Source organism: Dermacentor silvarum, chromosome 3 (assembly GCF_013339745.2).
Source record: "Dermacentor silvarum isolate Dsil-2018 chromosome 3, BIME_Dsil_1.4, whole genome shotgun sequence".
Classification (NCBI taxonomy): domain Eukaryota; kingdom Metazoa; phylum Arthropoda; class Arachnida; order Ixodida; family Ixodidae; genus Dermacentor; species Dermacentor silvarum.
Window position 1 is genome coordinate 86,079,143 of NC_051156.1, and position 17,116 is coordinate 86,096,258.

At 45.3% G+C, this 17,116-nt stretch overlaps 1 protein-coding gene across 1 annotated transcript in view; it reads right to left on the bottom strand.

Annotated features, from left to right (window-relative positions):
* LOC119445559 (ubiquitin-protein ligase E3B) overlaps positions 1-17,116 on the bottom strand; it is a 98,995-nt gene that overhangs the window by 28,955 nt on the left and 52,924 nt on the right. The window contains exons 17-20 of the mRNA XM_049663403.1: positions 11,559-11,673; positions 9,795-9,894; positions 4,638-4,757; positions 1,025-1,102 (exon numbers count right to left, since the gene is read on the bottom strand). Of these exons, the coding sequence (XP_049519360.1) occupies positions 1,025-1,102; positions 4,638-4,757; positions 9,795-9,894; positions 11,559-11,673 (413 nt within the window). The remainder of the gene's footprint in view (positions 1-1,024; positions 1,103-4,637; positions 4,758-9,794; positions 9,895-11,558; positions 11,674-17,116) is intronic.

Sequence of the window (17,116 nt, forward strand, 5' to 3'; positions counted from 1 at the left end):
AGGACCAGAGGACAAGTCAGAATTAACCGATTTTCCGAATTAACCAGGGTCGAATTAACGAGGTTTTACTAGCATAAATAAAGAACGCTAGCTGGAGATACGTCATAATTCAACGGCTTTTGCTCTGCTGATGTATATTCTAGGCTAATTGCCATACAATTTGACAAGATGTTCAAATTTCATCCTAAAACCAGTTACACACAGAAACACATCAAGCAGTATCTACACGGCAAAATTCGCAGTCTTAAAAGCCATAAGAAATAAGAAGAGAATGTGTTATGTTCTCTGCTACAAGCCAATGTTATTCAATTCCTCTAGGAAGATGTTAGCGACCCGGCTTCACTTTTAGGATGTCATCTCTAATAAAGAAATGCTTTTTTTTTTAAAGCCTCCTTGGTCGCAACCACAAGGCATGTCCCAAAGTTCGTTGACATTATTAATCAGAAGTTGCCAAGGTTGCAGAATCCTGTTTTCCCTTTCTGGTGATATCGCAGATGCACACGAAGTACAGAACTCTTTAAGTAGTGTGTCTGGTATTTTCACAATTGAGGTTTCGAGATATCTGGAGTCAGACACAAAAGCTTTTTGAACTAAGGGGCGAGAAACCCATGGAGTTGACACTGTGGCAAGAAAAAATCTCGACTTGACCATTATGCCAGATATTAGAGTTCGAGTTAACGAGGGTTTACTGTATTAACAGTACTCCGAGACTTCTGCAAACCGTAAATTGTAGAACCACACCATGCAGTAAATGGTAACGGTCCTCCGAGACTTCTGCAAATAGTAAGTTGTAGAACACTCGTTGAAGCAGTTTACATATTAAGATCTTGCAGTACTGGTGACTTAATTTGGAGGTCTGAACACCGCAGTATCCAAAAAGTATTTGACAATTACAAATGAATCCGAACTTTGATACACACTTGCTTACGTGAGTTTTATTATTTTTAACGCATGAAGTAAGGCAATATCAGTTTCCGAAAACTGCTATTAATATGTGCTGAGTCATGCTGGCCCATCAACATACCTGTTCGTTGATGAAGCGCACCCTGATGACACCCTTGAGGCCTTGAGGAGGAAGCATGGCCAGCTGTTGATAGCCATCCTGAGGGGCAACAAAGAGAGCAATTTATTGAGAAACCAGGTAAAGCTTCGCAGTCAACGAAGAACCAAATTGACTTGCCTGCTGTATACAGTCAAACCTTGTTAATACGTAGTTGGCCGGGAACAACGTTTAGGTACGCACTAAACGATGTATGAATTAAACACCAATGCCAGTTTAATGGCTACTTACCGGCCGGAAAAGAACCACGTCACCATGCTCAACGCATGCACTCAGACAGGCTTTATTTGCGGGTAGGCAGCAAAAAATCGGTAATCTTCACTTGCCGCCGTGGCGGCCTTGTCGCAACGAGAGCATCTTCGAACTCGATAAGGCTGCGAGCCAGTTTGTCCGTGCGGCCCCGCTTACTCACTAAATTAACACGCACGGTGTAACGCGTGCACTGGTAAACATGAACACATCTCGTTCGATGACCGCAGAAATTCGCTGTCAGAGCGCTGAGTGAGGAGGCATGGCAGCAGCAGCGAGCGTGCCGCCGTCTCTCGCTTCAACGCGAACTAGACGTTGAAAGTACAGTGCATACGAAGCTACCAGTGCTAGTTGCACTTTGACTGCAGATCGCTTTGAAGATGAGGCCCGTGCGGGCGCGCACTTTTTCCACTCAGCAGATCACTTTTAAGATACGGCGGCCGTCGCCCAAGTAAACCCCTCCCTTTCTCACCTCCCCCAACGTGCGCGACAAAAGCAATGCGCTTCCGCCCCACCTTTCTGCCTCACAAGCTTTCGCTTGCACCTACAGCGTAGGGCGCGCAGCGACGATGTTGCCGTGTTTGGGCTTTATACGGAGCCTTAAAGCGACGTCCATAGTGACGGCAGAAATGCGCTTCGCAATAAAATGTAAAAGGACTTGCATTACACATCTCACAGGTGATGGGTGTTCCACGATAGGCATTACCACGACTGCTGCGCGCATCGCAGTGCGCTAAAAGTTGCTGCTCTAGACGAGTGCAGATGCATCACAGATGCTTACTTGGAGTTATAATAAAAAGATTATTTTTGTGCAATCGAAGCTGCTCTCTCCCTACTTCCTGTAGTATAATTTGGTATGCCTCGCGTTATATTGGTGGTTGCGCTGAATACTAGCAAATGCAGTACTTCGACAACAGCGAGTCAGTCAAATGCCTCACACTGAAGAAAAACAACAGAAGGGGCTTGCTGCAGAAGCTGTGCTGCAGAAGTCCTGCTTGCATGTGGTACAAAATATTGGAAAAAAGAAAAAATTTTCTTGCATTTCTTTTCTAGCAACAGTCATTGCAAATTGTACAGCACCACATCGTTTTGGCTGGGTGTAAGCGCAGCGTTTGCCTTTTTATTTGTTAATTTTGCAGTGCCACCTCCTATCCTGAGCTTACTGCTTGACAGCAAATACAATGAGCGATGGCTGGCACAGGTTCAAACACCCTTGAGTTCATGGGCATTTGATGCCGTATAATAAGGCATAGGTTGACAAGAATAGACAGCTAGTGCGAATTAATCAATTTCCTAAGATAAACTGAGCAAGATAAGCAATCTTTTAGTATAATAGCTTACTAGTCAAATTTTTTACCATTGACAATGTAATTGCAATGTTTCGACATTTTAAATAACCAAACTTGCAAATAATTGCATGTGCATATTATTATTCAATATTCGATTCGATATTTGTAGTTAAGTATCTGTATTATATTCGTATAACAAAATTTTGATATTCGCACACCCCTAGTCGTTACTGATTCGGCTGATTTCCGATAGCTCATTTTCGATAAGACTATCACTAGAATTACGGTGATGGCTGCAATGCGAAAAGTTTACCCTAACTATCTGAGTGGAGCGCATCATGCTTCGAAAGAGCGTACAAAGTAAAATAAAATCGGACCCAATGCTGTTGGCATTCTCGGCATCTCAATGCCCGGATCTATACTGCATCCTCAGTTGCAATGTTATGTTACTAAATTGTAAAGCGATACTTACAAGGAAAAAAATAAACCTGACGATAATTCGGTTTTGACCATGAGAATTTGTGTTTACAAATTTGTGCATCTCGGAATACTAGTATTTTTTACCAGACGTCTGCAAATATTCAAAATTTTTAATATGCATCAAACAGTCTCGATTCAAGAATTGGCTGTTGGAGGTTGTCACAGACGATCGAGTTCCTGGACAAACACACGTCACTTATGCGTAATAGTTGCCAGCCACTGAGTAAGCATGTCTTAGGCAGCCTATGAATTCGCTGTTTCGATTTCAACAAATAAACTTAATTTTTGACCAATCTCATCAAGTCTGTATTCATTCAAAATAATTCGCAGTATGAGAGGATTGCCTTTCGCTCTTTCAATGAGCACTATGCGCTCTACTACATGTATTCAGGACGTTCGGTTCTTTTTTTTTTTTTATTACTTTCAATGTCATCACGCACCAGTTGCGATCATACTGTAGCAGAGTGTACATGTATCAAATAACGTAAACAAGCCTTTTGTTGCCGAACAGGCTCCACGAAATCTTTCATTTAACTTTTTTAGAAATTGTAAATACTCGATGCAGTGGAACCACGTTGATACGATTCTGCTTAATACGTTTTTCAGGATGATACGTTTTTATTTCTTTTCTAGAAAATACAATTTGGTTGGGTAATACGTTTGATGATACGATTCCCGGATGATACGCTTTATTTTCCGGTTCCGGTGAAGATCGTATCAACAAGGTTCTACTGTATTCTAGTCAATATTGGATGGTTGTTTTTCTCAAATACTTGTATTAACGATCCAATTAGAACATTTTTTCTATTTGAACACTTCTTATTAATTTCTATTGTTCTGTCCGTACAGATGAGAAGTTCTGTCCGTACTCAGTACGGATGAGAACAAAAGGAAACACGGGTAAGAGGGAGGATGGATCGAGGCACCGCACCACGTGCGGCACACTCTTGCGAAACACTGCCCAAGACGACCGTGTTTATGTGTATGGCTGCTGTAGCTGTACAACATTAAGCTTCATTGATATTTGTGTAAACAAACACTGATTATGTCTCCCGTGTGCCAGAAACCCCATTTTTTTCATCTCCTGACAACACTAAACCAGTTCGTGAGCCGGTTCAGTGTTGCGAATTGGTCTGGTTCAGATTTATCCGAACTGGAACTGAACCGGAACAAAATCGGAGCGTACCGAAGCTGAGCCAAAGCAGTATTCTTCTCTGTTCGACCCCCTGATTAGGTATAAATAAGTTTCCGTTGTGAGAAAATAAATTCTGCATACTTTTTTATTTCCTTCTAACTGGAGGCATGGTACTTCTTTTTTCTTGTAATAAAAGTCGAATTCGCATTATACTCAGATGTGCATAATTTCTTTATGCTGAACGTTTAAGCTGTGCATTAAACTTGGGCTTGATTAAAATTGGGTAAATACAGTCTTTCTGTGTCCATATGTTTTCAAACCACAGATGTGGACTAGGCCCCATTGAACCAACATTGCAACTCTGAACGAAGGACTAACAGGGTCCACATGCATAAAACGTGCATCACCATTGTGGCATACTGACCTCGACGATACGTGTCCTGTGCACAGTGATGAGTGTGGACTGGGACAGTGCGCAGGCAGACTCGGTGAGGCCCAACACCGCCTTCTCGTTGGTCACATACTTGCGGAACAAGACCACCCTCTGCGTGCACATTCAGAAGCAGTTGCCACAAGCTGAGAATGACTCAAGGCAAGACCAGGTAACAGTGATAGCAGAAAAAAGAAAATAAAGCCATTCTTCTCTTTAGAGAACGTGAATGCCTTGTCAAAGCAAAGCAAGCACTGCACCACATGTAAAAAAAAAAAAAAAAAAACACTACCATACTCCTTGCTTTTGAGAGCAAACAAGATCAAGCACGATGGACATGCGATCTGTTGGCGGTCAGCTTACTGGCAAAAAAATAATCGGGATGTGCGCGCGGTAGTGCAAAGCATGTCGCAAATGATGGCGCTCGCCGCGGCCGTGCTGCAAAGGAAGTCACGAAGCCTCGATCGCCGCTGCGAGAGCCAATCAGTCACGAGATGACGAGAATTGCAGCTTCTGCACTGCTTTTGTGCAAAATAGCAAAAGGATTTGCTCATCCATTACACTATTACAGTTAAACCTGCTTATAACGAACCTCCACATAACGAATTCCTGGATATAACGAAGTTTTTCGATTCCCCGCCGTTACTCAATAGAAGCACATGTATTTGAGACCTCTACGTAACGAAGTGGCAGCGGGAGACCCCCCCTCAATATAACGAATTTTCCCCTTCAACCACCTAGAGGTTTCGCCTCAAATTTTGTCATTTTTGCGCGAGCAGCAACCGGAAGCACCTTCTCCGCCGCGATGGAATGCGAAGCGAGCGCACGTGTGCATGTGTGCGTGCGTGTGCAAGGCGGCCCTGCATCCCTCGACCTGGCGATCTTGCCGCCACGGGCATGACCTTTCCCCCTCCCTTCATTCAAATCTGATCCTGCCGCTTGCTGCAGCTGGCCTAGCCCGCCAAGCCGGCACTCTCCTTTTCCAGCTGATGTTGCCGACGCGCTGGTACACGCTGTGGCACATCAGACTCGATGAGCGCGGACACGCGCTGTCAGACGCTGGCGGCGTGTGGAAGCACCGCTGGAGAAGCGAGCGAAGTGACCTTCGTGCTGTTGTCTATCGCTTCAACGCAAACTGAGCGCCGAGAACACACAGCACGCAGAAAGCTCCGAGCCGCCGACGCACCTACACTGCTAGACTCTGCCCCAACGCAGATCGCTTTCAAGATACGGCCTGCGCGACCGCGCGCCGCCCCGCTATCCCTGTGATATGTGATATATACTATTCGAACTATTCAATTCGAAATTATTTGACCTAATCACTATTCGCTTCGAATTCGCTTCGAACCTCAAATTCACTATTCGCCCATCCCTACACATAACTGAAAAGTCCCGTGTTTACATCCTGTTCGAAGACAACAATATTTTTTTGTTCAGCAGGATTGTGTCATGACACACTGACCGAAGGAAAGCATTGCCCAAAGATCTATCCTTAATGTGTATATTCCCATTAAAAGTTTATGGAGTCTAACTCAAATGAAATAGCTAAGTGCCAGCAAACACAGTGATAACCAGTCTGGTAGCAATAAGGACAATAGCATAATGACGCCAATAATGATGACAGCACGATGACAATGATGGCAAGACAATAATGACAACTGACAATGGCATGATGGTAACAGTGATTGACAATGGCAGAATGATGACGATCGACAACAACTATGGCACAATGCTGACATGGCAATGACACGATGACAGTTGCACGACAACAATCAGCAACAGCATGATAATGACGGTACTGCAATGACTGATGACGGCACGGTGGCAACAACGATCTGATGACAGCACAATGAGCACAAAGAGGCTCGCATGGCATGGACGCAGGATTGAATCCTAGGTTGGGACAAATGGGATTGCCTTTCTTTTTTTTGGCAACTATTTCGAAAAAATGAGACAATCATAAACGTGATACATACTTTCACCAGGCCACAAAACCTGGAATAATGTACTTTCAATAACTTTTAGAAGAAATACAAATAAATATATACATAAAAAAAGACAAGATGCAAAAGTGAAGGGGGCTAAAGTACAAATTAAATAGTAGAAATAGTAGTACTAGTATAGTATTCTAGTAGTAGCAGCTAGGACACCACAATAACAAACATATACACACGCAAGTACGAACACACCTGACAGCACAGGAAGATTCAAGCTACACTGTAGAAAACAGCACAAGGCACTGTGCTTAGGAAGAAAAAGAAAACATATGGAAGTGCTAAGCTTGCAACTAAATTTTGTTGGAGAAATAAAACTACACACATGTAATCAATGCCCCTACGCAAACTAATGGAAAACAGCAGGTAAAAAGAAGCAATAAAGAAAAAACTTCACACTGAAATGTGGTGTTGTTCATGGCACAGAATGGGAGGAAGTTGATCTACCTTGTGGATTTTCACAGAACTTATTTGCTTCTTTTCACTGCTTCAATGTTTCTAGTGCATTAGGTTCCCAATTAATTTGACCGCATGCTACTATCAGCTGGCTTCCTGGTTTTAAATGATAGAGCCGCTGCTTCAGAAAGCTGTCAGTCCCAGTTTTTATCTTCGTAACAGGACAAACTTTTCCCTCACATCTGAAGCCTGCTTTACAAGTACGCTGAAATGGTTCACTTTAGAAAGCATTCCGCTAGAGTAATGTAAATGGCGACTTTTTGCTTGAGTGAATAGGCAAGAAATTTCACTTTGATACACTGGAAATCTCATTAGAGTTTTGGCCAAACCTCGCCAGGTTTGGCCATTTTAAACAGACAAGCGCAGTGTATACAATGCGTGCTAACGGTCGCATCTGCAAAGTATTACATCGATGTGCACCACGAAAACAGCCGAAATTTCAAACCAAACTTCGTGCACCCTTCTTCTCAAGAAAGCCGCACATCCAGTCGGATAGCCGAGGTCAGATGCAGAACAGCGCCTACATAATTCGCATTTCTGAATCAAGAAGGTATGTTCAGACAGCGGTCGTAATGTTGGCAAAGCACGCACCTGTCGTGAAACCCGTATCATGTGCTACTAGCGTTAAGATCAGTAACAATGCTGGTCGGTCATATTGTCAGTTGCATACGTTAAGCTTCTTAAGACCGCTCAATCAAAACGTGAGCTGGCCAGTTGCGTCTCAGTGAAACACAAGCGCACACTGCTACTACCAGTGCCTCCAACTACGCACGCACGCATACACAGTTATGGCCGTTGCTCTGGCTGGGGATGCCGGAAGTCGCGTCAATGGAAATTAAAAACCAAAACTGTGGCACTTGTTGGCCACATCATAACTGTCGTATCTGTATGAAATGTAAATGTAGCAGGCCTTCCAACAAATACACTCACATGTGTGACGACTGTAGCGCTCTTAACGCTTCATACGACTGTAGTCTGAACAATTTAGACCGCTTTTGCATTCGCGCTTGCATTTCTTGCGAAAAATCTGCACATTACGTCCACAGTCTGAACGTACCTTCGCTCATTGCGACACATGGCTTCGAGACTCATTCAAAGCTACAACAGTTATTTGTTTGATCTGTTGCTTCCCTAGACAATATAAAGTTTAGAGAAATAACAAAACCTACCGACTGAATGTCTGCGAGTCTGTTTTACCCCACGCCACAGCAAAAGGGACATACTTCTGTTTCGTCTGCTTGTTTCCATGTGGTGCAGTCGCACAGAAAACAAAATTATCTGCCATTTTTTACAGCATTCCGGCGCGCGATCATGCTCTTTGATTCACTTGTGTCTGCCTCATTGCTCGTGACGGTGGCACTGACTTATACCGCTAATCAGACGTTCTCGTGCACAGCGCACAAAATCGTGTGCTGCGTGAAACGATCGACCAACGCAACAGCTTGTGCGCGAGAGAGAGATAGAAAGAAAATAGTGTGGGGCCCTTGAAGTATGCGTCGCACTATCCTCCGGCTCTGGTATAGGGGAACGCAGGGAAGGAATTTCACTTGCCGAGGCTAGACGAGGGCAAGTAGAGAAGTTTCTATGTTGGTGGTGAAGCTCGCTTCCTGAAAGCATGGTTTTACGACACTTCAAATATTTGTATCTCTACTATTATTGAATCAATAAAAAAAATACTTGCGGTAGAACGTTCCCTAGAGGGAACAACTTCCAGTGTATAGCATAATTTGCTATGTGGCCTGGTGAGGGGCCCTTTAATGCTGCGCATTTCTGTTTAACCCTCTCAGGGTCAATGACGTACATGTACGTCATCGCTTGTACATTTAAAAAGTGTGCCTCTTTTGATCATTTCTTTCGCTTGGCATGTGCTGCCACTCGACGGGAACACGTGGAATTTTTTACTTGCGCCCGATGTCTCTCGTTTTTTTTTCATTTTGTTAATTTTTTTTTGTTTATGGCAACGGCGCGTCGGCTCTCGCTCGTGCATCCGGGCGCGTGCGTGCGGTGGTGCCAAGTTTCGGTTTTCTCCTGCGGCGGCTCCCGCTTGTTGCACACGCTAAACTGATGGCTATCGGGTTTCAAATCTCTCAAAGGGTGACCGCTTGTTACTCGATCATTTATCGCTCACAGTGGTGCGATTACACCTGTTCCCCGGCAGGCACGTATATACACAAACGATGCTGCCGTTTTTGCGTTTCCTTTTTTTGGAGACCACAAAAGCTCTATTGCACCTTGTTGGTGATAAGACGAAGGCTTCTCACTTGTTTCGGCTTCCGGACGTGCACACAACCATTTTTCAGTGCGCTTATTGTCTTATTCATGAATAAACATTGCGTATTTTACAACACAAACAATTTTTTCGTCACTTTACGGTCACCCTAAAAAATTACGACCATATTTTTTTTCGGAATAGGCTCTTTCGAAGAATTTGTATCAGCAATAAAAAAAATCGACCCTGGGGGGTTGTATTTCGCAAAAAAATTCGACCCTCAAAGGTTTAACATTACAACATGCAATCCCATTGCTGACGATTGGCACTTTTCTGCATAGTGAACCTCAACACCTCAAAGCCAGCCTTAGGCGTCTGAAAACAGAAGACGAGCTCTCCTTTCAAAAGAAAGAACAAGATAGCTGCAACGAAATTGATCAAACGAAGCTAGTTCTGGTCATAATGCTGTGTCTGGTCATTGCGTGAACTGACCTCTTTGTGTGGGATGATGTGAGGCACCTTTTGCAGCAGGACCTGCGCTGCCTTCTTGCCCTTCTCCAGGTCACCCATGAATGTGCTCACCTTCACGTCCCTGCGAAGCCAGCAGAGCATGCATGAAGCAGTCAGTCAAGCACTCGGGGACAAGACGATAATGTTGCCACGGCAATATTGCTGTCTCGACATCATCACTGGACTCTGCTCAAAACTCAAGCCCATCCTCAGGATGAAAAATGAAATTAAAGACAAAAGTTGGCCCTCATACCTGCAAACTTTAAAATTCGTATAATCCCATGGACACAACACTGAGGGGAGGGGAGGGCAACAGCTCATTTTTTTTTAGAGCTTCCCCTAGGCTCGCACTTTTTCAGGGATTTACCTTTAAACGTAGCACCCAAGCAGCAACAACCTTAGCACAGCAAATACTGACAAGCAACTTATCTTTCTTTAAATCACAGTGACTTTTTCATCAACATTAGTCTTATCAACTTGACCTGCGTCAGCAACCTGTCTGCATAAACTTGCTCGAGGCAAGGACCCAACTTACATTCTTTCACCACCTGAAGACTCCCAATTAAATTTTTGGGACCGATGGAAGGAACGTTTTCATTAACAGAATTTATTTTTTTTTGAAAAACTTGATGAAACATTCATAATATCATAGACCAGCCTGAATTCGTAAACATTATGCAAATTGGCAGGTATGAGCCACTCACCAGAGGAAAAGCAGAAATGTTCTAGACTGTTCCCACTATCTTGCAAAAGAAGTGACCAGCTGGCACAATTGAGACCCGAGACTCCGATGCTGCTGAGGTTGCTAGTTTATATTTCTCAACAAAAGCATTCTGCTGAACCTGTAATGTCCTCATCCCAACATCAGTCAGCTCAACCGCACAAATGGTATGCAAGGTACTACAAAGTGTTTGCTAGTAAAACTAACCCCTCAAATGATTTTGCCACGGAGAACACATGTGGTGGCTGAAAGAGAAAAGTAGAACACTGCTGTGCAACTGCACATAATGTGCACTTAGAACTTGGAGACATTTTCTCTGAAGACGAAAGAAGTCAAAACCTTCCTCTAATGAGCTATTCCAGATGCATAGTCAATGCAATTGTCAAAAAACCAGTGCAAAAATTTGACATCTGCAGTCACAAACATTTCAGGTTGAGCCATGGTCATTTGTCCTGCCATAGCATGCTGCTGTGTGACAAAAGACTGGCAGTGTGCCATAGGAGAAAAACATTTCATTTCGCATTACTAGCAGCAGTTGGCACAGCGCTGCATGCAACTACGTTTGATTCATTTGTGGTGTTTTACTTGCCAAAACCACCATCTGATTATGAGGCACGCCGTAGTGGGGGACTCCGGATAAATTTTTACCACCTGGGGTTCTTTAACGTGCACCTAAATCTAAGTACACAGGTGTTTTCTGCATTTTGCACACATCGAAATGCTGCCACCGTGACGGGGTTCGATCATGCGACCTCGTGCTTAGCAGCCCAACACCATAACCTTAGTATTAAGCAACCACGGCTGGTTTGCAACTATATTTCCTGTTAGATATAATAACACAACTAAAGATGGTGAAAGTCACTGAATAGTCACAACTGTAGTAGTTGTGAGTGGCTAGGTGGTGAAGTGCACAAGTAGTAAGATGATAGGAGGTGGAAGCATCACCGTGTCAATTAGACACAATGCGCATGCACAGCAAGCATGTTGGAGGAGGTCCTCTGGTGAAGGCCCATGGTGGCACCTACTTGATGAGCCAGTGGTCCGCCGGAGTATAACTGCGCCGGCAGTCGCGCTTGTACAGCAGCATCAGCAGCGTGTGGCACGAGCAGAACAGCTGGTTTGTGTTCACCGTTTTTAAATCTGGACAGAGAAAAACAAGAGACAGTTTTGTCACAAAGTGCAGGATGGCAATGCCTGCTCAGGATGACGCACTGGGGACAAGAAATGCAGCTTGTAGGAACATACCTGGTTCTTCAGGTAGATGTACAAGGTGAATAAAACATGCAGACACATGACAGAAAGACAGATCACCTGGCCACAGCACAGTCAACTTACAGTACTCCCCTCCCAGAAAAACAGTAAGGAATATATTTGTGCGCGCAGTTTCCATTACTCATTTGTTAGGCTTGGTGTCAATCCATTGTGGTGAGCTGTGAATGTGATCATCAAAGCGTAGATTACTCGCAATACACCTGATCGGAGCATCAAAAGCAATATGGATTTTCTGATCACTGACAGAGCCAAAAATGCTGCTTCAACGGCTGCTTCAAAATGCTCTTCAATCACAGACCTGTCACATGAGAAGCAGCAATGCTTTTCTTTGGCAAATATGCCCAATTCTGGAACCGTTTCGTAACAAATTGCCCTCAGCCACTCAGCAGAAATGGCCAGATGCGAGCGCACAATGTTCATGTCCACAGGAGAAGGTAGAACCACAGTGGGAACAAGACTACCTTTCTTCCGTTACCGAGTTGATTGAGCAGAGCTTGACATTGCATCTGCTTTGCTTCTCTGTCGTTCTGCAGCCAAACTGTCTCATGTCGTGAGCAGAAGCACTTATGAAAAATGCAAATTCAACCAGCTGCGCCGCTGAAATGCAGAGAAACCTCCCTGGCATAGGAGTCAAGTGTACAGGAAGAAACAGAAATGGCAGCAACTTTCTTTGCACGGCCATCATATTCATGAAACTGGGTGCTCTGATCATGCCTGAGAAAAAATCAACCAGACTTCACATGGCTTCTGAAATTTAATTCTTCTTCTTTCTGGGGTTTTACGTGCCAAAACCAGTTCTGATTATGAGGCACGCAAATTCTGAAATTTCAATAGCCATTACACATTGTTTCTTTCTGTAAAGTTGGGTGGTAATGCCACGAGAAGATGTGAATAATTGGTCTGCAACTGCATCTATACAGTATAGACCACTTATAACGTAACCGCTTATAGTGCAGGACCGGATATAGTGCGGTCTTTTCAGACTCCCGGTAATTTTCACATAGCACTCCATGTATACACGTATCGCTTATAGTGCAGTTGCGGAAAACGAAATACCAGTTACAGTGCGGCTGCCTGGGAGTACGGAAGTCAGCGGAGACGGCGAACGCTCCCCTCAAATGGGCGCCCCAAGGAGTGCTCGAGGAAGAAAGAGACGAAGTGGAGGAGAAGGGCACGTGGTGCGAATGAACAGCCAGTAAAGCTGTAACCAGAATGTTGAGTGCGAGTCGTGAAATATCACGGCGCGCATAGTGAGCGAGGGCCACGAAACGGCCAACGCTCGCTTCACGATAACGGCAGTAAATAAAACTTCAGCGGGCGGCGCCGGCACGGCACGGCGAAGGGCGCACGCGGAGATCGTGGAATGTGAGGGAGGGCGGTAGGGAAGCAACTCCGCCGCTTCGGTGGCTCCCCTCGCCCTCCCTCGTAGCTCCCTCACTTTTGACTGTCACCGTGCGCGCCCGCCGCTGTGCAGGCGCCACCGCTACAGCCGGCCCGGCGCCAGCTCCCCGAAGTTTCGTTTTCTGCCGTTATCGGGAAGCAGGCGTTTGCCGGCGTGGGTAGTTTCGTTAGCAAGCCTGGGACAGCGCCGCTGCTTCCCTCTGTGCCGTAGCTGCAGCGTGCAAGGTCAACACGTGACTAGAAAGTAGAGGAAGCATAATAGAGAAAGAAGGGTTCACTGCCGTTTTGTACGCATGGCTACGGTAGCGTGGCTGAGACGTTGGCACGGCACGTACACGCATGTTCCGGCGCAACGCAGAATCGGCGACCTTGCCATTTGAGAGAGGGTGAAATGGCCACCGCGTTTTTTTTTCTTTTTGGTTTGTTCGTGCGCGACATTGAGGGGTCTCCCCTAAGCTTTTACTCTATGGCGGTGCCGGAGAAAAGCCAGTCGGAGGCGCCGCTGTGTGATTTGGTTCGAATTAACGAGATTCGACTGTAAATTGAATGCAAACGTTCTAGCCGCATTCCTCGACTGTCGCATACGCGTGGCGGCTCGGTGCACATGTTTTGCATATGTGCGGGCCTTGAAAATTGTTGCTTTGGTTATAGTGCGGTACCGCTGATAGTGCGGATATTCGCAACTCCGGCGACTTACATTATAAGCGGTCTACACTGTATTCTGTTAAACATTAAAGAAAATGATTTTACCTTTCTTTCGAATTCAATCACGATGCATCAGATTTTCAGTGATGCTACTGCGGACTTATGATTTGGAGCAATTTTTGGAGCAGCAGAAATTTCATTTTGGAGCACTTTGGAGCAGGCAATTTGGCATTTTGGAGCAGCTTGGAGCAGCTGATTTTTCACATCCTGAAGTATTTCGAAAAAGCGAGTTGCAATTTACATTCAAAAACCTGAATAATTCTTATGTTCTCACGAGAAGCTTCGTAAACATTTCCATCTATTGCAGATCTCGTGGAGAAAAAAATGCACTTGTGTGCATGCGACACACACAGACACAAATTGATATCATTTCGTATATTGCTAGTTTTCCCAGATGTCATCGGTAATATCCAGAAACAGAAATGATGGACACATTGGCGGAACGCAGTTATAACCACGTCATGCTGCGCTTCAAACAAGCTACTAGCTGCGTTTCCGGAGTAGATAACGTCCGCCGATGAATCGCCAATTAACCTTGAAGCCGGGAGCCTCGGCAGAAACCGCACTTTGCCGTCGAGCCGCCTTGCAAGGCAGACGCCGCGTCGGCGCCGTGCGTGGCACCATAGAATAAAGAACCAACTTTAGAGAAGGGAAACTGTAGCTTCCACAGTGGTACGAAAATAAGAAGCGGCAGCGCATGGAACTTACTTAGGCATAAGACAGATGGCGCTGCTCAAACAGGAAGCGGAAATGTAGTTTTTTTTTAGCAAAATTCAATATGGCCGCTTTTTACCGGTCGCATACGCTGGTACGCGCCGAGCTCACCCGGTTGGCGTTGCAGCACGCCTCATTGCCTTGGCTGCCGCATAGTTTTCGCGTTCTAATTGCCAGGAGACCAAAGAGCCTCTACTGACGCCCATAAAAACAAGCCACAAGTGAGTGAACAGAACGTGCGACTTTATTGGCAGAAGACAAGCAGTGCACCTTCTCGTACAAGAGCAGAAATAAAAACTGCATGTCGAGATGCGCTGGAATCATTAACGCGAGCTCGTAAACGGCTCACTTTCGTCGTCGCACATGGCGGCCTGGTAACGAGCGACGACCAGCAGTGCAAGCAGATTGGACAGTGTCCCACCTGTTTGCACCGACAGTCGCCGTTGAACATGAGCAACTTGCATTGCGAAGCAATCGGGTGACGCAGGCATCTGCTGCCGCAGCCAACACAACGACATGGACTACCCGGAAATTTAAAGTTACCTCCGTTCGAACCTGCACGTTTCTTTTTTGTTATTTCGGGGGCCGCGAATGTGTAGGTCACACTTGGTGCCCCTCTATCTTTCAATATGGACATGGTCGGTTTTGTGGGCATCACCTTCGGCAGCCTTTTTGCGGGCCTTTCAACTTCACACACATCGGACCATGTAAGCATGTATGCTGGTCTAGGATTGCCGCAAAAAACACACGAGACGAAGAAAGAGATAACACGAAGCTGTACTGACAACTATTTATTTAATGAAACGAACGCCGAACTTATATAGATCAGACAAACGTGTGCACCCGAAATGCAACGAGAAATCCAATAAAAACACAGAGCGACTTTCAACAGGGTTGCGATGCAAATGCTAGGATAAACATTTGTAAACTACCGAGGCACCTAACATGTGTGTATCACGTAGAAAAATAAAAAAGTTCCTTCTGGGTAACAGCAACTGACTGAAAACTAACGCAATCACCATCCTTAAAGTGTCGCATGACTATTGCCTCTACAACCTCTCTTTTCAGTTGGCTATTTCTTCTGCCGATAATCTGCTGTTACTCAGAAAGAACTTTTGTTTCTTTCCACGTGATACACACGTGTTAAGTGCCTCACTAGTCTATCAGCGTGTATCTTAGCATTTGTATCGCACCCCTCTTGAAGGTCGCTCTGTGTTGTTATTGGTTTTCTCGTTGCTTTTTGGGTGCACATGTGTGTCTGATCTATATAAGCTTGGCGTTCGCTTCATTAGATAAACAGTTGTCAGTACTGCTTCGTGTTGTCTATTTCTTTGTCTCGTGTGTTATTTGCGGTAACTTCCCAAATCACGAATCACCAACTGGCCTACATCTATACTCTTCTAAATGATGGTCACGCCAAATCATGGCCGAGGAAGGCCACATGCATAATTTTCCCATGGGTGCAGCAGGAAAGGACAGAACGGGGAGCACCAATCACAAAGCATGTAAATTGGAGGTTTATGTCATTGTGCGGACTGCAGGAGTGAATGCTTACCACGAGAGACTGCTTCCCAATGCAGCTGACCAGGCCGCCACGTCCGAGAAACGTAACACGGCAACCATAACCAAGTCAGATAACAGTGAAATGAGACTGCAATCAATGACCGCATAAGGTACACACAATACATTATACATTGGTGAAGATCCATATGGCAACAGTGAGCATTCACGTACATGGGTCACTTACGGCACATTCAGCTGTCCGACTACAGGCATAGCGCTTGCCTCCAACACACATGGTGGTCTGGTAATGAGCGACAACAAGCAGCGCGAACAGATTGGGCGGCGTGTCCCACCTATTCGCACCAACAGTCACCATTGAATATTAGCAACTTGCATTGCGAAGCAATCAGGTGGTGCAGGCATCTACTGCCCCAGTCAACACAGCAACATAGACTACCCAGCATTTTAGCATTAACTCCTTTCCAGCCTGCACATTTCTTTTCTTTGGAGGGCCGCTAATGTATGGCTCACACTTGGTGCCCCAATTTGTCTCACTATGGACAAGTCGGTTTCGTGGGCATCACCTTCGGCAGCCACTTTTGCGGGCCATTCCACCTAGGGGGCTATCAACTTCATACACCTCAGATCATGTAAGCACGTATGCTGGTCTATGTTCATGCCAAATTGCAGCTGACGAAGGCCTTAAGCAAAATTTCCACATGGCTACAGCATGAAAGGACAGAACGGGGAGCACCAATCACGGTGCGTGTAAATTGGGAGTCTACTTGCTGTGCAGACTGCAGGAGCAGGTGCTTACCTCGAGAGACTGCTTCCCAATGCAACTTACCAGGTCCCCACATTCGAGAAACGTAACACGGCGACCATGACCAAGTGGGACAGCAGCGAAACCAGACTCTGTAATCAATCACTTCAGTGTAGCACAAGGTACACTGAAGGTTATAGAACAAGGCAAGGCTACACCCAGGCA